The 26,742-nt window shown below is 47.4% G+C and overlaps 1 protein-coding gene across 12 annotated transcripts in view; it reads right to left on the reverse strand.

The window, feature by feature from the left end:
* Positions 1-26,742, reverse strand: part of Snap25 (Synaptosomal-associated protein 25kDa) — a 339,638-nt gene that overhangs the window by 23,575 nt on the left and 289,321 nt on the right. For 6 of the 12 annotated variants that reach the window (XM_075866227.1, XM_075866228.1, XM_075866232.1 and 3 more), the window contains 3 exons: positions 16,731-16,769; positions 15,362-15,490; positions 6,047-6,191 (listed from right to left, as the gene is read on the reverse strand). In XM_075866227.1, coding sequence (XP_075722342.1) covers positions 6,047-6,191; positions 15,362-15,490; positions 16,731-16,769 — 313 coding nt within the window. The remainder of the gene's footprint in view (positions 1-6,046; positions 6,192-15,361; positions 15,491-16,730; positions 16,770-26,742) is intronic. The other 6 variants (XM_037418939.2, XM_075866231.1, XM_037418938.2 and 3 more) reach the window with 1 other exon arrangement.

Here is a 26,742-nt window from a genome sequence, read left to right on the forward strand (position 1 = left end):
TAACGACACTTTGTAATCATGAACACGCCTCGTTACGATGACGTCATTTCTGCCGTAACGGTAAAAATATATTTCGTGGTCGCCACCAGAACACAGGCCCGCAGTTTTTTTTCTCTTTTTACTGTAATTCTGAGAGACATTATATGTAGCATATATATGTCAAACGTGTTATTTTCATTACTCGCAATGCTACTGCCGCCCCCCCCCCCTTCCCCCTAATGCTTTCATCGCGATGCAGGTAATCTGTACATAAATTGTTTTTCGTTGATAATGTTACAGTGCCATTTGTATATGTGTGCATGTTACGCATCTTGTTTTTATTTATATACATACAATTTCGTCACCCCCCTTACCTCCAACGTAAGTCTCTGCAGCGATGTAGGTAATCTGCACATAAACAAACTTGGGCGACGTCTTTATGATCTCGTTGTGCGAATCAATATCTTAGCTGCGCGTGCGAACTGCTTACTCCGAACGTTTCTACCCTTGACGCATATTTTGACATAGAGGATTGGCCGAAAATCCGATAGTATGTGTCCAGAGCGATTTGCATAATAATAAGGCCCCACCTTCCACCAACCCACCACCCGCCTTGCGAAATCGAGACTCGTAAATGCGGTGCCGGCTCGTCGACTTTCAAGCTCACCGTGGCGAATCCCTTAAAATAAAGCTGTTATCCCAACCTGTCGCGAGTTCAATTATACACCGCAGTTAGGCGAGCGCCGTTACAAAATCGCGAAGCCGTAAGCCCCGTTCGAAGACACGGCGGATTATGGAGTCGAAATCGGATCGCGCTGCTTTCCCGCTGCGTCGGTCGCCAGAAGAGATTCGAGTCACGACTGAATTTCGGGGGCGTCGCGCGACAGGAAACGCGACGCAATTACGAGGCACGTCCCATGATGGGAGAGACCTTCAGTTAACGTTGCTTACCCTGAGGTTCTTGGACGTTGCGGCGACACGTTAGGCGCACGAGTCTATTTTGCAGTTCGTGCAGATCGTAGTAATGAATGTTGCCGTTTATCATCCCAGAACGGCTGTATGGTTATGAGGGACGCCGTATATAGCGGAAGGTACAGGAAATTTAGACCACCTCGTGTTCTTTAACGTAACCCTAGGTCTAAGTACACGGTCTTGGATCATTTTCGCCCACGTCGAAATAAGGCCACCGCGGCCGGGATTTCGTCGGGCGGCTTTCGGGTCAGCAGTGAATCTCCAACTCCGCCTAAGTTTCAAGTACGAGCTTTGCGGCCATAATTAAGTAATCGCCACACCGTATTAGACAACGAGTTGCGCAGCACACGCCCCTCGTGGCCACCGTGTTTCTCCGACATTCAGCGTTCTCATCTGAAGCTGCGCTGCCATTTGATGACAATGAACGTGCACCAACTCATCCACATGCCATTTCCACCTAAGGCGGGAGGTCCTGGATTCGGCTACTCCTAGGATCAAGTCGTTTTAGAAGTCCACTCCAACCTAACGATTTCTTGAGGCGTGCTTCCCGTTTGACCTTGCACTCGAGTTCAACGCGTCATCTTGTTCCCTTCAGTCGTGTCCGTGTTCGCAACGCCCCCCCCCCCCCCCCCCCCTGTTGAATACTAACCTCCTATCTGCCCTTTCTGTCGTTCTATAAGGTCGCCCGCTATATTCCTAAAGTGCGGGCTGAGGCTCAATTCTTTTTCTACCTCATATTAAAGAATGTCGTTTGGAGATAACTTCGCTCGCGAAATGCGACAGGGCCTCTGAAGCCTGACCTTATTCGGGCACTTGTTAGCCGTCTTTAAAGGCTCAATGCGTACCAGCAGCTTGCAACCGCATGCGTTTCGCTACATGGGGACCTATACCCAACGTTTTCCTTGCTGCGCGAGGGTCCCTAATAATACGAGTTTGCAAGAATCGTGGGCATACAGCGAGCCGTCCGCAGCATAGCCTCACAGCATACGAAAGAACGGGGGGAGGGAGTAAGAGAGAGAGAGAGAAAGGACTGAATAAATTGAAATAAGCCCCTTCACGCCGGCAAACGCGGCGGTCCGACTAGCTAAATTATTTACATTCGAAAACCACGAGGCCTGGCTCGCGCGAGGAATGCGCAGCACCGGTCGTTATGCCTCAACGTCGAGGTTGAAGGGAATAAGGGAGGCGTCATTAAAGCTCCATCCGTAGGCCGAAGCGCGCCACGTGCTGCCCAGTTGCGTCGTTAGCGAGCCGAGACAGACGCGCCACACCATCCTCCCCATTCCTTTTCTCGAGGAATCATCGCCTTCATTTCCCAACACGCACAGAAGCACGTCAGCTATGCCGCGTCGTTCCCCTTAATGCGAGCGCCGGTTTAATGATTTGTTTTGCGACATAGGCGAGATAACGGGAGACCACTAGAGCACTCGTTATAAATCATTGCACGTCAGTAAAACAAATTATTAGCCAAGCAAGAAAGAATTTCGGAAATAACGTTAAGGTTTAACCCCAGCGGATCAACGTCACATTAATCGAGCTTACAATGACAAGCCATCTGATTACCTGGGCTGGCGGTATCGACCGGTTGTCGCTTTATGAGACATGTACGCGCCTTTTCTTGATCGGAACGAAAGATATAAATGATCAATAGGCTCATTGTTATGCGAACACAGTCAAGCTTACTGCGGGTGTATGCCTGGCATTAATCAATATTGCAACAATTCGATGAATTATCGAATACTTTATTAAAGAAAGTTATAGCCTGATGCGACTGTTTGGCATGTAATTTGCTTCAATGAGTGACACACAGTATGTTATTAAAATAATTTTCTTTTGAGCAAGTTAGACAAGAAAATGCAATAATGAAGGTGCGATATGAAAACAGTTACAAAAACATCCAAATCGGCACGCCACACTTAAGAAAGCCAATCGTGATCTATCGCACCTTAATAACAGTACAACACTGTCGTAATAAACGAGCGATTAAAAAAAACTACAAATTCTTGCGGTAATCTATTTCAGATATTGCCTTAAACGGGTAGCATACATGGAACACATCGAGAGAAAAAGAAAAGCAATCACGTCTAGTCTAAGAAGGAAAAAAAAAATGATGAACGTTATGAAGGAGCTTTTCGCTCAGAGTATGATTATGGGGAAGAAAGGGGGAAAAGGTGTCAACCTAGAAACCAAAACTTTGGTCCCTTCATGTCTTGTTTCTTTTTTTCTTTGTTCTAACTGCATGGTGAGACGTCTTGTTTCTTTTTTTTTTTCTTCTAACTGCATGGCGAGTCGATTGCATGCTCACCGGTGAATAGAAGCAGCGGTGTTGTTTGTGTGACGTGCGCGTGCCAAGAGTTATACGCTCCGTCTCAAACTAGCGCAACAAGGCCCGCAGGATTTACTAAAAATATGCCAGTCACTTTATAGGCGGCCCGAGACGCGCTGGAAGTACGAACGCGCCTCGCTGCTGTCGTGAAACAAAATACAATGTGCTCTCGCGTAAAAGTCGTACACTTTACGCAGAAATATGGACCTTAAGTCGGCGTGCACGTTATGCAATATATATATATATATATATATATATATATATATATATATATATATATATATATATATATATATATATATATATATATATATATATATATATATAAGTACGCATACAAAAAGTACGTCTTTTTAGATGCGAAGCAGCTCCTAGATTAGCCTATGTAACGCTGTCCCTCCGTACACCTCCACTGCGCATGCTCGCGTCACGACGTGCCGACCCAGGAAGACGCCCGAAAAACTGTCGCCTCGCAAGGCCGACGCATGCAGTGTCTGCTAGTAAAAAAACGACTCCTCGCGCTGCACAGCCATTCACTGGCGACCCCGTATTTGTATACGCACTGAATCGCGCGTTCAGAACTCAGTCGAGAACATTTTGCTTGATGAGCGCCAGCGTCAACGTCGCCGCCAGTGTAAGCGCTATAGCGCCCACAGCTTCGCATCTACATACGCTTCACTTTAGCGGGAGATGGTTCAAGTTTTTGTTTGTTTGGTTGTTTTTTCCAGCAGCTGGCAAGTGAGGGGTGCCGGTTATACACGATAAGATACGGTATGCTATTTGCATAAGTCACCAATAGTTTATGTCGTTTGCGCCGTGACACTTGAGCCGAAGTGCCGTCAAAGAAGCGGGACTAGACAGGAAAAGATGTTTAGACGCGTTTGTTTCATCTCTGCAAACCGTAGGACTAAGCTTCACGTGCGGCACGTTCTCGAAAAAGAAGCGCGCTTTTGAATATCGAAACACGTCTGGCGAGAGCCTGCACGGATGCTTGAATGAACGACGTTACAACATTGCATCTTCAGTGACATAGCTGGATTTATTACGTGCTCACGTACGCGGTCACATATATAATGAGGCGTGAATTATGCAGCGTCACCACGCTGCTCGCGCAAGCGTATCATGATCTGAGGCGAATCGCCAGCGAGGATCGCGACGTGCGCGAACGAGAGAAAAGAAAGATTACCAGCATCCTCTTGTCGTATTGTTTGCGTGCGATCGCATTTCCTTACGCTAAAATCTCGCAATCGTCGAGAACGCGTACCGGGTACCTCACTAACGCGGGGAGGCACCATCGGTTTGTAGGTCGAGCCCATCTGAAAAGCGAGCTACCTACTGGTTTCAAGAAACCACAGAAAAAAAAAGAAGTTGAAATAGCAAAGCTATTTGTCGCTTGGGTGACACACTTTTACTGCGCTTGGACAAAACAAGTTAGTAGGCACCGCTTTGAAGCCACTGGCTGAGTTGCCTTTCTCTCATTGCCTCAGTAAACAAAAAAAGTGTAAAAAAGAAAGAGCCGAAAAAACGAACGTAGCAAATTGTGCATTTAGTGCGCTGGTATTAACAAGCTCAAGCTAAAGGAAAAAAAGCAAAAGCCTGAGATATACTCAGCACTCGCCTGTGTTCTTCCTATCCTTAGTCCTTTGCTGCGCTGTTGTCAGTTTTATAATAGACCACCAACTTGCCCAACGAATTGCTCTTTTGCGAAGCCCAAGTTTGAGGATGATGACATACACATTATTCCTGGCATAGAAAATTACGAGCACAATTCTAGCCACTGCTGGCTAAAGTTGGCTGCTGTTAGCCAGTGTTGGGCTTATTGATTCCGAAGGTTGTACTATCAGCGTCAAATGAAACCCCAACAGCAAGCCTTCGCAGCAGTGTGGTGCGGGCCGTCCAGTTATCACCGCTGATAGGCGCGCCCATACTGTTAAGCAGCTATGCCCGTATATGCGTGCCTGTCCGCGGTGACAGCTGGACGGCGCGCACCATAACATCGCGAAGGCTTGCCGCTGCTCGGGTTCCACTTGACGCTGACAGTACACGCCGATGCCACTACACAAGGGACGCGGATGTGCGGGACTGTCAGTCAATTTCGAAAAGCCGGTTTTGACGAGCACGCACCTGAGAGGGGGAGAAAGTGCGCGGGCGTTACATTTCGGCTGCTACGTATGTGCGAATTGAGCTACCGCAGCCCGCTTCGTCGAGCCTAGCTGAATCAGCTTAACTTGGTTGAGCAGCTGCGGATCAGCTGGATAAATGAAGGTATCTAAAGCTAGCGCATTCAGTTAAAACTACCGCAATATTCCCAAAATATCGAGTCGTGCGCACGTCGACTTACGCCAGTTTTTTTATTTTATTGTTCTATTCCTCCGCCCCTCTCCCCTCAAAGAAAAAAAAGACGTCTGTGTGCAGTCTTGCAATCTTGTTATGTATCACGTTAAGCATGTTGAATATTCGGCTAATTGGTATTTTGACAATACTTCCATTGCGGAATGGCGCCACAGAACGAAACGCCAGATAGGAAAACAAACACGGTGCGCCCGCGTTCGTCTTCCCTAATGTCGGTCAGTTTATTCTCGCTACTTGCTATGTATATTAACACGTGTTACAGCCAATACACACTCACTTACGGCAATAAAGTGAAGCGTTGAGACGGAGCGTATATAGGTGTACGCAAACGCGTGAGTATCAGCGTGAGCATGTTCCGATTGTACGCGCGTGTTCGCGTGCAGGTGGACGTAGCAGAATCCGGAAGCACATACGTACCTTCTGGTTGATCCTGTCGATCTGCCGATTTTGCGACTCAATCTCGCTGCCCATGTCGATTGCCATATTGCGCAGGTTCCCGATCATGGTGGACACTTGAACCATGTTATCCTCCATCTCGTTCTCACGGTCGTCGTTTGTGATTCTGTAGAGATAGAAAAAAAAAGAGAAGGAGGGAGAGGGAGAGAAAGAACAGAATTATTCCCGTCACACGCACGTACTACAAGACGGCTCGCTAACTTCCATAGCGTAAGCACGTAATGAATGAAACGGGCTGAAATAGCAGCGAAGCCTGTGGCCGACATTAATTATTAGCAGGTTTTTAAGTAGAAGGGTACCAACTAAATGCGCTAATTAACACGGTTTTAGTATAAATTCCCTCTGGAGGAACGAACTATTCAACACCACATTATTGCAGCCATGATTAAAAACCTCCCAAGCGTGATATAAGTTAGATCATATTAATTATATAAGTCTTAATTTAAGCAGCCATACTCCGAATATCTTAATTAGTGTGGTCATAATGAGCAATATTTTGATTATTAAGGTATCACGCAACATGATACTAATTAGCATGATCAGATCCTAGCAACGCGAGACGCCATATAAGGTGGAGACCATTCATGACAACACTTTTCTGGCTACGGGAACCAGCGGAACGAAAACCTCAAAAAGCTCCGTTGTCAAGGAAAAAAAAAAAAACACGACTACAGAAAATAGAATAGACACGCAAACTGCGTTAGTTTCCGTCATACCACGTGCCACGTGATACACGCTTTGATCTAATTTGCATCGAGCCACCGCGAGCAGCAGCTGGTGCAATCGATCAGGCTCTGCAATAAAGAAAAGGTATCCCGGTCGGCGCCGGTGCACCACGCCAACATTGCGGAATAATTAAACGTTGAAGTACCGGTACTGTAGCTTTTCCGGCACACGAGGCACGCGCTGCGCACGTTCGTTAGCTCGTTGACACGCGGTGCGCCGCCACTGCTTTCTGGGACCCTTTAGCACGTGTACGTCTTCGCATCGATCGACGCACTACCTTCGGGCAAAGCCGCTTGCATAAAACAGAGCGACAACGAGGAACGAGAGGCAACCTTGTCGCCTGCGGAGCTTGAACTTGATTAACGTTACGCCGAACTCAGTGTTGTTTTTTTCGTCGTCATTGTTGTATGCCACATTTGTTAAACGAACAGCAGTAGTATAGCAACAACAACACTCGGATAGAAGGTCGGAGCAACCACGACGAGCTTAAACCGCTTTTCCCCCCGCTTAATTAAGGAGCTCGCAAATAGCACATAAAGGCAATAACGTGCTTGAGGAAACCGCGTAAACAATCCCACCCCGGGAGATAAAAATAAAACATAAAAAAGTCGGAAAAAGTGAAAGCTTTGAAAGTCAGGCACGTGGGTTTTACATTTTTCCGCAGGTTTCGCGCGCCCGACGAAGCTCCGAAAAAACGCTGCGATCGGCGTTTGAACACACACACACACACACACACACACACACACACACACACACACACACACACACACACACACACACACACACACACACACACACACACACACACACACACACACACACACACACACACACACACACACACACACACACACACACACACACACACACACACACACACACACACACACACACACACACACACACACACACACACACACACACACACACACACACACACACACACACACACACACACACAGACAGACAGACAGACAGACAGACAGACAGACAGACAGACAGACAGACAGACAGACAGACAGACAGACAGACAGACAGAAGCAGCCATGTGCAAAAACTGTTCGCGCGGAGCAAAAACAGAAGCAAGAAGAACTAAAAAAAATCAGATAACGCGCAAGACGAATGAACACAAAACAATGACTGCCGGCCGGTGTAGACGCGGGTATATAGTTGCGGCCGCTACGGGCTGGCCAACCATCAGCCGAAGCCGATATCGAACCGCGGTAAGCCGCAAAACTAGCCGACAACACCCGTCTGGGCCGCGAGGCGGAATCAATGGCGTCGTGGCATTCAAGTTTATGATGCCGCAGCACGCACATACCGCGCTCCACTCTTTTCAGGATTTAGAGAGAGAGAGAGAGAGAGAGAGAATGAGAGTACACGGGCTGGATGGTTGTGTTCTCCCGATTTCGTTACCGCTTGCGACTCGGTGCTGGTATGGCGTGACCGCATTGCGCGTGCCTTCGCAACGAAGCGAGTTAAACTTAGCGGAGTTCGATTCGCCAGTCGCACAAAGAACGACAGCCACAACGCTGCGCTCGGTAGATGGGCGTATCTAGCTCGATAACGCTGCCATTGACTGACTATCGCCCACACACGCAAATAGAATAATAAGAAATCGGGAGATGTGCATTCGAATGTAAGGCTAAGGAAAAACTCTGCTTCACCGATCCGCACAGCAGAGCGAAAGACACAACTCGGGCGAACCACTCCGAGTACGGGTACTTATTGACGTCATCGAGGTATCCATATTGTCGAACAGACTGGTTCAAAGGAAGGAGGAAGCTTCTTCATTTCGAATAGTTGCACGAGAATACAATACAGCGCCCAAGAAGTCAGAGGAGACAAAGTTTATATATTGATGATTAATATGTAAGGTTTAACGTCCCAAAACCACCATATGATTACGAGAGACGCCGTAGTCGAGGGATCCGGAAATCTCGACCACCTGGGGTTCTTTAACGTGCACCCAAATCTGAGCACCCGGGCCTACAACAGTTCCGCCTCCATCGAAAATGCAGCCGCCGCAGCATTTCGATGCCGCGACCTGCGGGTCAGCAGCCGAGTACCTTAGCCACTAGACCACCGCGGCGTGGTAAGGTTTATATATCAGGCACTGAGCAGAAAAGGGAAAGCTTGCCGTAGGGAGCATTCAAGTGAGGCCATTTCGCTGCACCGGTCGCATCTTCCACTGTACTTCTTGGACACAGACTGATGAAGGTACGGCACAGCGTTTACTTGAGCTTTGCTGTCCGAGAATACGCCAGTGTCGATTACGTCATAGGGGTACTATATAGTGCAGATGACGTCATTATTGTTGAATGACGTCATAGAGATTGCTGCAGTGTTGTACAGTACAGTCATCACAGCTAAAAAACTCAGTTTTATATCGGTGCGCACACGTAAAGCTGCAAACCGAAAGTAGTGATTATGCGTGACTGCAGAACTGCACACGTCACTTCCTTCGCGGTCTTCAATGACGTCACGGACCTCGTACCGAGAGCTGAGGGTGCGTCGTGGAAAGAGCGTGAGATCAGCCGTTTGCGCGCCGCTAATTCTTCCAAGTAGCTAACGAAGATACCCGTTTTTATCAACATAATCTTTTAAACGTGCCGGCGACAAATCGTCACACAGTGTCATCATTCTAATTATCATATATAAGCGCTATTGCGGCGGAAGATTTTAAACCTCTCTTCTTATCTCATCTTTTGTTAACACAAACAAGCCTACAGCTCTGTATCATAGTGCTACTACGGATGCAACAGTAAAGACTTCGATTCTACGAATATTCGCCCACCGATGTGCTTATCATGACTGAAGCCCGTTCAGTATGAATAACGAAACGAGATAATGACAAGATCTAGGGTTTTACGAGCCGAAACCATATATCATTATGAGAGACGCCGTAGAGGAGGGTTCCGAAAAATTCGACCATCTGGTGTTCTTTAACGCGAACTGGCACCGCAAAGCACACGCGCCTAAACTATTTCACCTCCAACGAAATGGCATCATCCCGGCCAGGATCAAGCCAGCGACCTTCTGGCCATTAGCAGAATATACCGCAGCCACTGAACCACCATGACATACAGTACGCATAATGTGGCAATACGCATAACGCCATCCCGCAGGCTAATAATGAAATAGCCCCTTTCGTACGGTTCCCTATTCTGATTCGCTGATGCGACCTCGTCAACAAGACTGGGCCTCACTGCGCTGACGTTGATGAGACAAGACGCTAGAACCGAGAGCGCGTGAAGTCAGAGTGCGTTGACGCTATAGCGTCAACGCACTCTGACTCTCGGTTCTTCGCGCATCATCTTGTCGCTATATATATATATATATATATATATATATATATATATATATATATATATATATATATATATATATATATATATATATATATATATATATATATATATATATATATATATATATATATATATATATATTTGTGTATTTGTGACGAACGGCGTCATCGTGTCGCTATATATATATATATATATATATATATATATATATATATATATATATATATATATATATATATATATAGCGACAAGATGACGCCGTTCGTCACAAATACGGCGGCGAATCCGTAGTGTGTACATGACGCCCACGAGCGCCCAAACATGGCCCCGCAAGTAAACACGAGCGAGGGTGCACCACACGTAAATTACCCGGAGTTGCCACGAATAAAGGATCGGTTTTGCCGGAACAGGCGAAAACAACGGGAAAGGAAGCGACGGGAACATAAACAAGGCACCGAAAGCCGACACACAGACATGGCGTGCAAGAAACGGCGACCCGAACGACGCCTGTCTGGTCACCGAGCTAAATGAAGACTCTATACGAAACATTTTAAACATTTTACTTTTACGGCTTTTACGGGATCATTCACCGGGACACAGACGATGATCTGTATGCGTCCGGCCGCAATTTATTTTCGGCATCGTCGATATAATAAGGCATCCTTTAGTGCGGCGCCATTAGTCAAACAAGGTCACTTGCCGACTATATTAAAATATACCGAGTATATAATGCGTTCTATTTCTAAAGCATGATGGACGTTACAGTTGGTCATTGAACTCGCGTTATCATTCGCTACAATACGGCAACATAACCAGTAAGCTACCATGAAGGGTATTCTATGCCTTGCAAACATCGACAGCTTAAAGGAATTGACAGACTAAAATAACACGAATACAATATAGGCGTGCCTAAAAAGAAAAAAAAAAGAAAAGCATAGCTTGAACTCAAGCGCAATGCTAGCCGGTCGAGACCGTGTCCTTACGGCTTTGCCAAGTTCTGTAATTTTCGTGTCTTTCCCACTCTAGCTCTTTCTTTTATTTCACTACCATTTTTTGGTATATGTATTGTTTGTGTCTATTTCTAATACTTTCCTTCCCCATCGTTCTGTTTCTCGGTCTTTCTTTCTGTATCGAGTGTGTTATCTGACGCGAGACCGTGCTATGTGCAGACGGTGCTTCGCGCAGGCTGTCACCCTTGCCACTCACATGTATATAAGCACACTCGATTAAAGGCAGTGGGTCGTTCTCCAGCAACCCGAGGCTGGCGTCTTGCTTTATCGCATCGCGCGATACACCTTCTTCCTATCTCCGATTACCTGCAGTGAACTCCTTCCTACTCTTTATATCCTTCGTCAGTTGGTCTCTATGTGCTGTGCTTTACACTTTCCTTTTTTCCTTCCTCTTTTCACTCACTTCCATGTCTCATACCCTTGTTGCACTAAACTATACAAGGCTATGCTACACTAAGCTAGCCTACCTGAACAGCCAAGTAGTCAAGACGCTCTCCTTCGAATCGTGGGTGGGCACGTTCGAATCTCTGCCCGCGAAGAAAATTTTCCCCTATAGTTCATCTCCTTACCTTTATTTTACACGAAAGCATCTTATGCCGTGGTCAGCCAAGATTTCACTGACGTATTTGCGTGACGGAAATATCTTAAAAAATAAAGATGACAAAGAAAATTAGAAGAAAAAATTTGGCTGCTTTGGGTGACCTAGTAGTTGGAACTTGAGCCCACTCGGCACGCGACCACAGGTGCCAGCCGCTGTAACCATTTCGCCACGGACGCTCGTGCACGACGCTTTGCAAACGCGCCTTGTATCTATCGTACATCAACGCACTGTACACTCTCAGCTATACATCTGCGCTGTTATACCACTTCCTGTGATGGAGGAATCATGCGTATTTCTCCCCTCTCCTTCAGTACTCATTATACGGCCACTTAGGGTTACTGTTATTAGGGAGTTTTAGAATAGCACACCGCGGGCTCTTGCGGTGCGGTCGCTGCCACTGCGCATGCGTCGTAACGCGAGTCGGCGTTTGCGTTCGCGGACCACACGCAAAAGATCTGAAATTGCGTGCGGTAATGGCGGCACGCATGTGGCCCGCAAGCGCTGGTTTCGAGGCTACGGTGTCGCTGCGATCGTGCGTTGCGGTTCGCAGCCGGGCAAACGCTATTCTAAAACTCATATGGCGCCCGGAACGCCCGCAACGCCCGCAGCGCTTACGAACGGTAATCTAAAACTCCCTATTGTGTCCCACGCCGCAGAAATCTGCGCATGTGTTCCGAGAATGAAGAAGAAAATGAAGAGAACAAAGAGAGCGTGTGCCGATAAATGATGATTACCAGTTTGACGCCACAGTTCACACACTAACGGCCATCATTAAACAGATCCAGCGTTAAAAAGAAAGCGTGTTTTGAAAGGCCACGTAATTGGGCTAGCTAATACAGGCCGACTCGAGCTATCACAAAACAACACTTGAAAAGACCTCATACAAGGCGATGAAACAAGCAGCGCGAACGTACATTGTCTCTGTTTTTTGGTCTCACTCATCGTCTTGTCATGCACTATTTTGCTGCGTCATGTTTCGATCAATCGCCAATGATACAGCCGATTGCGCGAAAATGCCTACGGAAATTCAGAGCGGAAAAACTGCCACACCACCGAATTTGCCAAGCAGCTCGCATAAGTACTCAAAACAAGGTCAGGTGGTTCCGGGAGGCGTCATTCACTAGATTTTTTCGGTAACAATCGAAAAAACTTGCCGGCGCGAAGCACCACGCATCACCTCGAGCTACCTCTGTTGACAAGGCTTCTTATAGATCGGCAACGCCATTATTCGACGCTTCGTTAAGTCGCGACATAGGAAATAAGCACGAAGCAGAAAAAAAAAAGACGGAAGAAGATGCCAAGCTACGCCCTAAATATAGCCCTGAGTGCAGCGAAAGCAATTTCGGCCACTACGAAGAAAAAACGAAATATTCGTGGAAGTAACGCTCGCGTCATGGCCACTTCCGAAAGCCCCCTTCCGCTGCCGGGAACGCGGGAAGTGGCAGCGGCGAACGCCACCACGGAAGAGCTAGGCGGCGCAGAATGAAGTGCGTCTAACGATTTCCGATCGCGAGAGAAAAAACATTGCTACCCCCCCCCCCCCTCCTTCTCTTCCTTCCAGCTCCACTCACCCCTTTCTCCACATTTACTCTTGCTTTTGAAAGCACGTGGACTACTCTAGCTCGCGAACGACAACCAAGCAACTCTTTTGCTCTCTCTCTCTCTCTCTCTCCTCCAGCTGCTATTTGTGAAAAGCTGAAAGGACAAAGGTGCGTTTTTTTTTTTTCGGCTAACCGTTGTTGGCTGACGAGCGGAGGGTGGGAATGGAAACTGTAAGCAGTGGGTGGCCGTAAGCTGGCGGAGGAGAACGCGGCGCCAAATGGTGTTTCTGTCGAAAACGGGCAGTCAGCCATGAGCGTTGAAAACAGAATCAATCATCAATCTGGAGGGGAAGATTGGGGGCAGCAGGGAAGCAGACTCTGGATAACCGGCGCGTAAATTGAGCAATTGTGACCCTCTACCGGCACCCCCTCCTCCTCTTTATTTTGCCTCCTTGCAAGCATCGCCTCCCTGCAGGTCGCCTACACGTCGGCGGGGCACTATGATTACACGCATTGCATCTGCGTCGAAGATGATGCCACCGGAAGTGCAGTCAGCGCAGAGGCCGAGCGCCAGCTGGGGGAAGATAAGCGACCCTCTCCATAATGGTGGGTGCGATTCGAAAGAGAACGGGATTGGTACGGCCGTAGGTTGGAAAAAGAGAAAGGTAAGAGTGAGAATGTCCCACGATTCGATACGACCGAAGGAAGAGAGTTCAGCTCAGCTGCGCATAAAGGAAAATGCACGCGCGACCAAAGTAGGGGGTCCGGGAAGTCGGTTTGCGGCACGTTGCGGAAGTTCACCCGTTAACATACGTCGACCGACCTGTGATGCTGCGATTGAGTGGGAAAATAATTCCCCAAATGCGAGCCAGATAAACACCACTACGAACTGTTCCGAGAGCGCTTCGTAATCCTGCGATTCTTGAACGTGCAACAACCCGCTAACACGCTGGAGGATTGGTAGTTAGGAGCCAAAGAGCTGAGACGACAAATAGTTGAAGCGGTGCCTTCACGGCCTAAATATCAGACGAGCATCTACCGAGTCACCGCGATTAGTCTGAAAGCCTTCGCGCCTAATGCTGCTAAGCAAGACTAGCATCCATCGAGTTAGCAGTAATGTAGTGTTACGATTACCCCTTTTAACTTCGCAAAGTTCTAATTCGAGGCACACCATAGCGGGGCGCCTGTGTAATTATCGCCACGACTTTTTGAAAGTTCGCGTATACATCTAGGAACGGTGGTATTTTTCGCATTTACAAACAACGTAAATGATGCTGCAGTGACAAGGCATCGGTCGCGCACCCTCGCGGTTAGTAGCGCAACACCACAATCGCTAAACTACGACCCCCACACACGCGGACCCCACCAGAAACGAAGCTGCAAGTGGCCGCCTGCCTACACACTGAAAAATATATCGAAAAACATAAACAGCGCCCTGTCTGTTTCACGGCAAGTTCTGCTTTGATACGTACGTGAATCTTTTTTTAAAAACGACACGTCAACTTTGGAGACCATTAAACTGTCGTCGCAGAGTCCTGGATACCAAGACAGACTTAACGTGACTCTTTGAAGGGAGTCACGTGCGTGGCATTTCAGTACTCACAAAGAAAGGTAACTCGCTTTTTTTCCTCTTTTTTGTTCGAGTGTAGGGTAACTCTGAAGAGTCCTAGGTAATCACCCCAGGAAGAGCAATGCTTAACTGTAATGAGAACTCCTTCAACGAACGAATAGTCTAATCATAACTGTCGGAGTTTAACGTCCCAAAACCACCATATGTTTATGAAAGACGCTGAAGCGTCAGGCTCAGAAAATTTCGACCATTTGGGATTCATCAATCATCATCATCATCATTATCATCATCAACCTGACTACGTCCACTGCAGGACAAAGGCCTCTCCCATGTTCCGCCAGTTAACCCGGGGTTCTTCAACGTGCACCTAAATCTAAAGCACTCGCACCTCAAGCATTTTCGCCTCTAACAAAAATGCGGCCGCCACGGCCGGTGTCGAATCACGCGAGCTCCGCGTGAGCAGCCTTAGCCGGTAGACCACCGTGGCGGGTGATAGTCTAGACCACAATGCACTCACCTGGCGATGTATCCGCTGGTTGGACCGGCTCCGTTGCGGTCGTCCATAACCCTAGCAGGCTGACTATTCACCACCTTCCCGTCCTCGTTGGCCTTCCACGTGCTGGCGTCTTCCTTGAACTCCTTGCCCCTGTAGCGAGGGAAACATCGCGAAGACAGCGTCGTCTTGTTAGCACCATCGTCATCACTGAACTCGTCTGTAAGAACGGACGCTCCCAATGAACGCTTCGCCCCTATTCACGAGCTCGCTTCAACGAAATTGTTCCTCCACGTGCATCGGATGGCTTTTCCCGAGTGCTTCCGAACATGCGTGTGTACGCACTAAACACAGCTTCACCGCAAGAATAGACGCTAGGCAGCAAAACAAGCTTTACAGCAAGCTTCCGTTCACCTCGCTACCTGGAATACACTGTGCGAAATTTACGATTGGGGCCCACAAATTTGGCTACATTGCGCAAAGGAAGGTACAAATTTATTTGTTAGGTGTGAATGAAACGACAAGCACTAGGCTTCACAATCAGTATGAAAGCGCCTTTACACACAAATATTGGGGCCGTACATAACGATGACGATATACTTTCCTCCAACTTAGAGGTGTATGCGGAGGAGACGTACATCGATCCCACGGAGACAAATTACACATTACAAGCTCAAGCGATACAAGGAGCCAAATTTACATTAGGGAAAAAGAAACTACTAAAACCTGTAGCAAACCTCAATCGAAAACACAGCGGCTCATTTCTACCTGCTATCTATTTCTTCATGTAATAGTAAGAAAAAGACAGATGGAGGAATACCTTAGTTAAATGTCCTAAGGATGTGTTTAAGTCTGAAGTTGGCTGTGTACTCAAAACACAGTAACGTTACCAGTGTCTAGTGTGAATATTGTTCATATAGATCAGTACTGTACAGTTAGTTTACTTTAGAAACTTGGAAAACGGAGCTAAGTGGTTACTGGTTGTTTCAAATGAACACCGCGGAAACACGCGAACCAAACTGTTGAACTAATGCAAATGTTATCACCAAACATACAAAACAGCGAGATGACCAAGACGTACCCGAGAAGAAAGGGTTCAAATATTAAACTCCACACACTCACTCAAGCCCGCTCACCAAGGATATAACCCGCACCAGCCAAAACAGCAAAGCGTCAGACGCCCATTGAAAGCAAAACACAGCAAGCGAGGTGAGTTGCAAGCCCGTCACCGGCAACAAACCACAATAGTCCCTCCACACGTGCCTCCTTCACCGACATTTCACATTCGGGTAAGAACCGTGCGTGTAAAGTTCTTTAAATGCAGCCCGACAAGAAAAGCCTACACCAGTGTGCATTACCCACGCAACCCCCAAACATTGTGCAAGACATTTACGTGAGTGTCATGGCCACTTCCTCAGCCCTAAACAACACTCTGAAAGAACAAAAGACGACGCGAGGCAGACAATTAGAGATTAAGGCAACGTGCACTAAAGAGGCGAGAGAGCACAACTAATTTAAAGCCGCGCAATTGATTATGTATGAGAAAACAAAATTTAGATTAGGCAAGATGAATTAGGACATAAAGTAGGATAAGGCAAAGCGAAGACTTGTTGAAGCACCACAGAAGACGAGGAGATGAAATAAATCGTGCACGTTATGGAGCTACAAGCAATATTAGGCTGCAGCGTGTGCGAAAATAAATATTATTACTTCTCAGATGATAACTAAGGTAGCGAGGAGTTGATCGAAAGAAATTCCTAGTTACAGCAGGCATCATATAAGTGTACACACAGAAAACTAAACAACAAATGCGCCACTACGTTTGCACTGCGACCCACAAGACACCACAGGCAACACAGACCAGAAACTATAACCAGTGTTAGTAACCAAAGGACTTAATCAACAAGGCACGCATATATGACAGCAAAGAGAACGACACCTCCACCCAAAGCACTGATGGCAGGCTAACTGACAGAGGCAACAGCAACGTTGTGGAATTCACAAACAGCAAACACATTTATGTCCACAAAATTTAACGAATAAAAAGCAACGCACCGTGTCACATCAGCACGAAAACCTCGCACACAACTTTTAGTGACCAGGGGCACTACATCGACGTACTTACCGCACTAATGGACGTTACCTGTCTCGTTAAAGAGAGACAAAAACGTTCCGCATCCGGGACCAGCTCTTTCGAAGTCTCTCAAAGCCATTCGGATCACTGTATCGAAAGGGGGTCTGTCTAGGAAGATTGTTTTACCCCGCCCCGAAAGAAGAGAAGCCGCTACGGTAAAGTTTCCACTACCACGCGTTAGTAGTCTGCCATTCCGAGAGGTTTTAGTTAGAAGAAAGATCTACCGAAGAAGCGCGAGAGGCCTAGGGACACCGGGAGAAAAGATGAACTTTTATGCTTCTGTGCGTCATTAGTGCGAAGGTCACGTATGCAGGTTCGATAGAGAGAAGTGGGAAAAAAATAGAGAGAATCACCCGATAATTTCTCGTGCTTTATTAACACATGCAAGTGTCAGCACGCATACTTCCGCCAGCTTTCGTAACTCTGGGAAAAACCCGAACTAATGAAATTCTGGCACTACCGGTTCCTTTTTCGCTACATTCAGAGCTTCGAACTTTTCGACTACGGATGTGTCAGCGTGAAGAGATAGTTACAACTTTACGCGAAATACTCTCAGGAGACGTTATTTGAAAGTGGGGTAGAGCAGATCTCTTTCAAAATACGCATCTTACAATGTAGACCTTTTTTCACGTAGCGTAGCATACGGAAGAAACACGAACAAATGGGAAATACAGGCAAGGAAGTCAGAATGTTAGCTGACATGAAGAAATTACAAATCCTCGAAGGACTCAAATGAAATCTATTTGAACAAGTGATGACAAGCTGGATATCTGCGTACGTCTTCGTCATTCACAGCCCATAATGATGGATGACGATACTAGTTAACTAGGCCCCAGCGTAATGGCCTACGAACGGAAAAAATGTGTTGACAATACGGGACATTTGAAATATGGACATTTATTTCTCTGGCGGCTGATTTCTAAAGAAGTGTTCAATGGAGTAGGATTAACAACCACATACTTCTCTCCCGACAAAGCTCAATGTCTGCCAACAATAGTGGAAAATCTATCGAGGAGGACAACACGTTTTGACGTGTTTAAGGGCTTCTACACAGACAATCCTATAAAAATATTTTATATTATCAGCCTAGCTAAGAGACAGCAGCCCCACATTTTTTTTCTTCTAGAGGTTGCCACCACAGGGAGCTCTACAAAGTTCACCAGCCTAGGAAGCTGTTTTTTGTTTTTTTTCAAGTACGAGCATTCGTCGTCAGGCCACCACTAAAGCAAGCCGGCGGCCACTGAATCTACCGCGCTAAGTAACAATGGGCGGAATAAACAATTGTTTCGCGAGACGTCGACGGGAGTGCTCGAGCCACGGACTCCTAAGAAGCTGGAGTCGGAAACCGTTTGCGTCCTGTCCAGTTGACGACCACCACAGGCACCGCACCGCGAATGGAATGGCGTTCCAAAAGTAAACCACACTGAACCACACGCCAGTAGAGTTGGCGAGGGTAGAAATAGTGGGAAAGCGTTCATTTTCTCAAGACGCGAGTGGTGCGCAATGTTTCGTCGTCTCAAGTCATTAGGGAGAGGGCAATGGCCATTAGCGCGAGACACTTGCCGGGTCAAGAACGACGGGGTCGTGAAAAAAGAATAAGAAAAGAACAAATTGCTCCGCGCAACGGAGAAAGAGGGCTGCGAGAAAGTGCCGCTCGCTTTCTACGACGACCAGACTCACCGCAGGAGGCGGGAACGCAAGACGGCGGAAACGACTCCCGAGACAGGACTCCCGCGCGGACCGAGAACTCCAAAATTTACTCGAAGAAAATTGTTGAAAATCGAGTTTGAGCACCGGATCACAGAAAGGACGCGATGTTCTCTCAAGACTCAGCGGCATCGTCTCCAGTGCTGGTTAATCGTACAATCACTTCTATTTTATTTCTCGCGAAAGTAATATCCCAACTGTTGTTTGCAACTATCGCATCAAGAACATGCCCTCCGGTGAACTCGTCACCGAGACTACGAGCACCTGATCACAGCGACACGCTTCGAATATATGTGTATTCCTTTGCGCTATCATGTGATGGGGAGAGCGTGGGGCAGACGAAACGATGTGTCAATGTTTCGCAGAGAGAGCACGAGCTGTTACTTCAAGGGGTGGCCCGGCTTCGTCTGCCGGACCATTGTAGGTAATGCCTTGGTCCTCTCTTCTGTAACAAAACCACCTCCATTTTTGAACGAGCAAACCAATCGACAAGGGGAATTGCTGAGGCCTTCAACATATCAATTGGAAACAACACCTGTATCAGTGAAGCGCCAGTTTTCTTCAAAAGAGGGCGCTGTTGCGTGACAGCCGGTTCGCGGACTCTGTCCAAAATATAACGGTGTTACAGCCGTGGAATCCTTCACACCGTTTCCCCGCACCCAACGAGCCGGAGGCACCGCGACAGTCGTTAAACTGATCCAGAACAGACCACGGGTCTTCGTTCGAATGGTTACGGAAAGCGAGAGGTATTTGCCTGTAAACGCACATCTCGCTTACGAGCCGAGCGTCGTTGTGTTTCGACCTTCGACCCCGGTGGCTGGCGTCGGGAAGGTCACGGCCGGGTCACGTGATCGCATCGGATGCGGGAGAACATCATGCAAGCGACGGGAATCAAACTCCGGCAGCCAGCGAGACAAGCTGCTCGAGAAATCCACTTGTGTTTTTATACGGGCCTGGGGCTCTTTGTTTAGGGTCGCGTAGTACAATAAAGACCCTTCATAACCTTCACCGAGTCCGGAGTCTTGTACATCCCCAACAGCGCTCTTTTATCTGTGTCGTTCTTGAACATCCGTATTCACGACAACGCTGCCAAGATGCTTCCTCGTGTTTTGCGTATGTCACGGTTTTTTTTTTACAAGTGCTACGTACACGTTTTAAAATTTAATTTATCAGTTGAGAGTCAGCGCCATGTTGTTTTGTTTCCTACTCCTTTGCGTGCGTGCCTCCAGTGTTGCACTGTTATTAAGGTTCAAGATGGATCCCAACCAACTGGCCCAATATATGCCGTCTTACTGCTTTCCATATCCTCCAAAATGGGTCCATTTCACTGTGGCTTGTTGTACCGCTATCCACAAATGCAAGGAAAGTGTAAAATTAAGGACTCTTTTTCTCTTTTAGACACATTATCAGCGGGGACTAACAGACAATGATGCCAAAGAAAGCATAGGGTATGTTATTACAAATATTTGCAATGTAAATGTAAAGAAAACAAGCAAGTGGACGAAAAGATAACTTGCCGCTGGGAAGGACCAAACTTGCGACCTTCGAATAACGCGTCTGATGCTCTAGCACTGAGCTACTGCGGCGGCCATCCGTCCATCCATTTTTACAGGATCAATATCTGTCAGTTCTCATTAGTAAGTGCAGATTAGACGCACTGAACGCGGTGGGCCTATCTTAGATACGGCGCGATTCGGAACGGAACTTCACTCGCCGGAGACTGAAATGGTGTACCTAACTGCAAACTCAGGGATCGAGATTTTGGTTTCTAAAACGATTAGACGTCTTGATGCCTGTACGCCTTACACCAAGGCCACTTAACTACCGTTTGTACCTATTACTACGTTATTCCACAGAGAATCAAGCCGATAACCAGTTCACACGGGGAGGCTACATTATATGCCAATTCGAATGATTTGCTAAATCCTGCACGAACGGTCTCGAGTTAAAGGAAAGAAAAATTACGGCACAACCAAGCCCCCAAGTCTCGTTGGAGTAAGAAAAGAAGTAATTGAAATTAACTTATTTTGTAATCATGTTGAAAAGAAGTGATTACACCAGCTATAACGTATACGACTTCATTATAAGGTATGCCACACAGCTGGATAAGATGAATTGTGACCAAATATGTTTTCTTTTTTTTTTAAGTGAGCCCACGCGTAAGTACACGGTCACTTTTTGTTTGCTTGTTTTTTAATTCGCCCTTATTGAAACGCTGCCGCCGTAGCCTGGATTCGAACCCTCGTCCCCGCGCATTAAAACACCACACCACGACTGCTAAGCAACTGGGGCGTGCGCTTCTGAAAACCAACCAAACAATTTTGCGCCTCAAGAACGTCACAGAACACCCACAAAAAAAAAGAGGAAGTGCTTTCTCGACTGCACGCAACTTGGAACTCAAGCGCAGACACGAAAGTGCTGCGTCATTCACGTGTTCACGGCGTGACGAAGGACCAGCGAGATGGAACTGACAGGTCCCAGTCGCGTGGATCCGGGTCTCACAATTCGACGTAAGTCTCCGTGTGTGATTGATCGGCCACTCTGGCGAAAAGCAGCTATGTATGCGTCATTTGGCACAACAACGACAATTAAGAAAAAAAAAAGAACGTGGACTAACCACACGCACAAGCAACCGCACGAGTGACAGCGTCGTGGTCTATAGGAACGGGAGAACGACCCGCCATCTATCGGTTTCCCTGTCAATGACCCGAGCTGATGCTACGTCGTCTATAGAGTGTCGTTGAATCGGGATAACCTATTTCTTTCATATCCCACAAGCTGGGACTCGAAGTCGTGCGAACAACCCGGAAGTTTTGGTTAACTTCCCATTCGCGAAATACATAGTGAAATTTCGTGGCTTTGGTGACGGGAAAAACACGCAAAATGAGGATTGATACAGCGGGTCCCGAAAAACGAACGCACGGCAACGCTGACGTGTAAAGCCTTCATATAGTTCCCAAAAGAAGCTTCGCGCATACACATGATTCTATAAAAGACTGAAGTTTACCGAAAACAAAATTTGTTCTTCTATAGTGACGGCAATGAGCGAATTCCCGCGAAAGAAAGAAACGGTAAAATGTCATTCAAAATCAAGAACTAAGTTGCATAACGAAGACACCATTATGAAGGAAGCCGCAGCGGGCTGCTCTAGAATAATTGGATCACCACCTGTGCTTTTTCGTTCCATCATTCTACAGCTCGTGTCATATCGGCGTTATATGGACTCGATCACTTACACTGTAAGCAAAAGTTAGCCGAGATGGGAGTTTCTCCAGCACATAAGCCCACAAAACTCCCCTGCCCCAATTATTTACTCCCTGGGAGGGAGTGAACTTGGCACATGTCATCGTAAAACGCCCCCTCCTTAATCACAGAGTTTATGAACGACATGACCTTGTTAAACTCCCCAGGGAGTTTCAGGTCACGTGGTTACAAACTCCCTATAGGAGCTTTAAAAACCCTCTTTGGGCGTGACGTGTGTGTGTGTGTGTGTGTGTGCGTGTGCGTGTGTTTGTGTGTGTGTATGTGTGTGTACGGGCATATGTTTGCACGTCGGTGTGAAACACATGTGCTTTGTGTGGCTAACCGTGTAAGCATCTGTCAACAGGCAACGATATTATAAGTGCACTGAAGAATAGTAACGACTGGTTGGTATTTACTGGGAACATTTCAATATATTTCGCACCGTTAAACCACGCTGCACATCGGTCTGATTCCTTAACGAAACGTCGTGAATGCCGTGCTTCAAAGGGCCGAGTAACAAAAAACTTCGAAGAATAAATTAATGGTAGCAAAAGTAAGCTGTTACGATCGTCAGCGGCTGCTCCTGGAGTTTCACCATCAGAAACTTCTAAGTGGTCTGAAGTAGGCTTCGCTCGACTACGGCAGGCTGGCCGGCAACCGGTCTGAGAGTTGCGCCGGCGACGCGCTCGCCCCGTCTCCGCCGATAGTAGCTTCTCGGAGTGTCACCGGTATTTCATCGCGGTTGTAACATCTAAGTGGTAAGAAGGCCTCGCTATGCCGTCGGTATCAAGCCGGCATCGTATCGAACTCGCACTGCGCGCCGGCCACCGCGGCAAGCGCTACGAGCTAGCACCGACCACCGGCGATGCAAAGAATGTGTTTCACAAAAAAATGAAGGCTGCTGGGATGTATAACAGTCTTCTGCGCCTTGCGACCGCAGCTGTCAATAACTAACTACAAGGCGAGCGCCGAACGAGGCGGAGTACGATCGTCAGCGATTGCACCGTAAAACTTCGAAGCGGTTCGAAGTAGGCTTCGCTCGACTACGGCAGGCTGGCCGGCAACCAGTCTGAGAGTTGCGCCGGCGACGCGCTCGCCCCGTCTCCGCCGATAGTAGCTTCTCGGAGTGTCACCGGTATTTCACTGGCTGCAACATCTAAGCGGTAGGAAGGCCTCGCTATGTCGTCGGTATCGAGCCGGCATCGTATCGAGCTCGCACTGCGCACCGGCCGCCGTGGCGAGCTCTGCGAGCTATACATGCAATGCATGCGAGCAACGGGAACAGCGACTGCGAACCGTCTCATTCGTTTAAGTCTATCGCTCCGTAGCTTAAACTGCGTGGATAGCGGACACCTATTTCTGTGCATGGGAAAAACGAAACGTAAACTACACATCAGCAAGCATTTTGTGATCGCCAGCTGTCATTCATCGAATCACCGTGCCGTACTCGTGAGTGAGGCCTAGTCGTCGAATGCGGTAGCGGCGGTCTACCTCGGTTCATCGCTGGAGCTGCTAAATGTGCCTCGTTAATGTGTTCATTCAAGGCCGCGCGCACTTTGTGTATGATTCCATGCATTTTACGGGTCCACAAACAGTACTGCTAATGCAAATTCAGCCCGTACGACAGAGCGTCAACTGATGAAACTTTTTCGCTATTGTAAAAAAATAATAAATATTAGGCAGGCTTTGGATAAAAGGCATGTGTGTTGAAGTGCTTACATCAGACCACCGCAAGTTCGTACTTACGCCGTGCGTATTTATTGCCTAATTAATAGCGAAAAAAGGCTTTCACCTGGGCTACATGGGAGGTAAAAATGTGGTGCATATATACACCCGGTGACTATATGGTAGGTGTGTACTGCGTGTGGCAAGCTGTGGTGAGTGCGAGTGTTTTGATATAACGTGAACGTTGTGATAATGTTTGTGTACTGTAATCGTTGTTGTGCGCATTAAATGTTATGTAATTAAGGTTACGCTTGCGCATGGTATGGCTGCTGACGTAATTTTTTTTCTTTGTCGATGCAAAAAATTTACTCCCATACTGACCTGAAAAAGCTCCCCAATGGATGTAAATAAAAACCCCCCTGGCACCATGCAAAAACCCCCTACTGATGGGGAGTAAATTTTTTACTCCCTCCGGACGGTTTTTTAAAACTCCCATCTGGGCGTGCGCTAGAGGACAAGGTCATTTACTCCCATCTCGGCTTATTTCTCTTTACAGTGTACGTTATGGCACACAATACGTTCAACATCCGTGCACCTCAAAAAACGTCGATGCGCCTTAATTAAGTGCACGGGCGCGCTTTTATTTCGTATCTACAAAATTGTGGTCGTTAGCGGCTGACGTTGAACAAACAACCTCGAGACGAGCCAACAGACGCCACGAACTCTAGAATGCGGAGGCACCTGAAAGTCTAATATAATAACTGCTGGAGTTGAACGTCCAAAGACCACGACATGATTATGCGAGACGCCGTAGTGGAGGATTCCAGAAATTCCGATCACTTGGGAGTCTTTAAGGTGCACATTTATATAAGTACACGGGTCTGATGCATTTTCACCTTCATCAGAAATGTGGCCTCCACAGGCGGGATTCGATCTCGCGATCTGCGGGTAACAGGTAAAAGTCTCAAAGATAGTCAACAGTAACTACGCAAGTCAATTGCAACGGACTACGCAAGTCATTGGAGACTCCGTAATCACGCAAGGGTCAACTGAAACTTAGCGAGAGCTAACGAACAGTCTAAACTTTATTTCGAAAATCGTTGTAAATTGAAGGGTGGTGGCCCGTAAATTACAGTATTTAATCAGCTAGAAGTTACATTGATAAAGTAACGGCGATGACAACACGGCATAATTCATCCATTTTTGTATATTTCCCTGCGCGAGCCTTAATCCGAGAAAAGCGGTATAATTCTAGACATCCAGAAGTCTGATTAAGGAGCATGAAGCTTAACGCATACCACATAACATCGTTATTACGAAGCGGCTGGGCGGCGTTTTGAGCAGCGTACAGTCCGTCTACCTCATTTCGATTTATTTGTATGGCAACCGAGGCTTTGTTCGAATTCAACTTGATAGTTTGAGATACAAGGAAGGGTACACAGCTGAAACTTTCTGACGAACGCACAAGACGCGGAAAACTATCTCATACTCTGCACTCGTCGACGACCCTTCATATTCTTATAATTGTCTTTGAACCAGCATTCCAACAAATAGCAGCCCTCGCTTCCCACCTTCGCCTCCGGTTCCCGAACACTATCTCGGGTCACTAGGTCATCCCAATTTGCCGTTAACAATGCCATCCCTCAGACTGCCAGAACGATTATCGTCGGACTAGCATATAACCCTGATGTTTTGGCCTATCACCGTCTTAGAGTCTTAAGACGCATTACCATTACTCTCTGCACCCCCTCCCCATCCCTAAAATAAAGAGTGCCCTCCATAAACGGCACGAGTCCATGTCCTTTCTTCCGTCTACTTCTTCCGTTAATTTCGGGGGCCACCGCAGCGAGCCTTTCCTAATCACTGATGACCAAGTCAGAGCGGAAATGCGATCTACCAATCGGTGCTCGCCATCTTTGCTCCATCTCCCCCTTCTCTAACAGTCATCGAGAGCCATTAGTTCGAGCTATATCCAAATGAAGCTCCATTCGCGGCCATGACACCATTGCCAGCACGTGGCGCTGCCTGGCGGCCACTCCTCCCCTTCAACAAAAAGTTCCTCCTACAAACTGGCACGCGTGTACCTCCGGCAATTACGGGTGCTTGCGTGCGAACTCCGATACCACGTGGAAACGCGATACCGCAAACGGAAACGCGATACGACCCCGGCGACAGGCAGAGAAGGGCGAGGTATGCGGTACACGCACAAGCCGGTAGAAAACGGAAATGCCATTCCGTGCGGGCTTGGCAAATGCCAGAAGGTCGCGAGTGCGTATAAGGCAATGGCACAGGAATAAACCCAAGAACGAGCGACAAAAAAAAACCGAATCGAAGAAGACTAATGGGACCACATTACGACACCAGCCGTGACGCGACCTCCAACAACACTGGGGATATGCTTCTCCTGCGTGCACCCACGCGCTGCGGGATAATCACCTAACGAAGCCGGACGGAAAGAGCTACAAGACTCAATCTGGAATCGAGCCGTGCCAGGTACCTTTTGCCATTTGGGCATCCTGTACCGGTATCTATCGTGAGAGGGCCTACACCAACTGCGTGCAGAGTGGGGAGGATCGTTGAACATTGTAGAACTGCGTGCGGCGGTCATACTTAGTTGGCTATTCGTAGTTCTGCAACTGTTAAGGTCGTGTTAGTT

The sequence above is a fragment of the Rhipicephalus microplus genome, chromosome 6, assembly GCF_043290135.1.
Source record: "Rhipicephalus microplus isolate Deutch F79 chromosome 6, USDA_Rmic, whole genome shotgun sequence".
Taxonomy (NCBI): domain Eukaryota; kingdom Metazoa; phylum Arthropoda; class Arachnida; order Ixodida; family Ixodidae; genus Rhipicephalus; species Rhipicephalus microplus.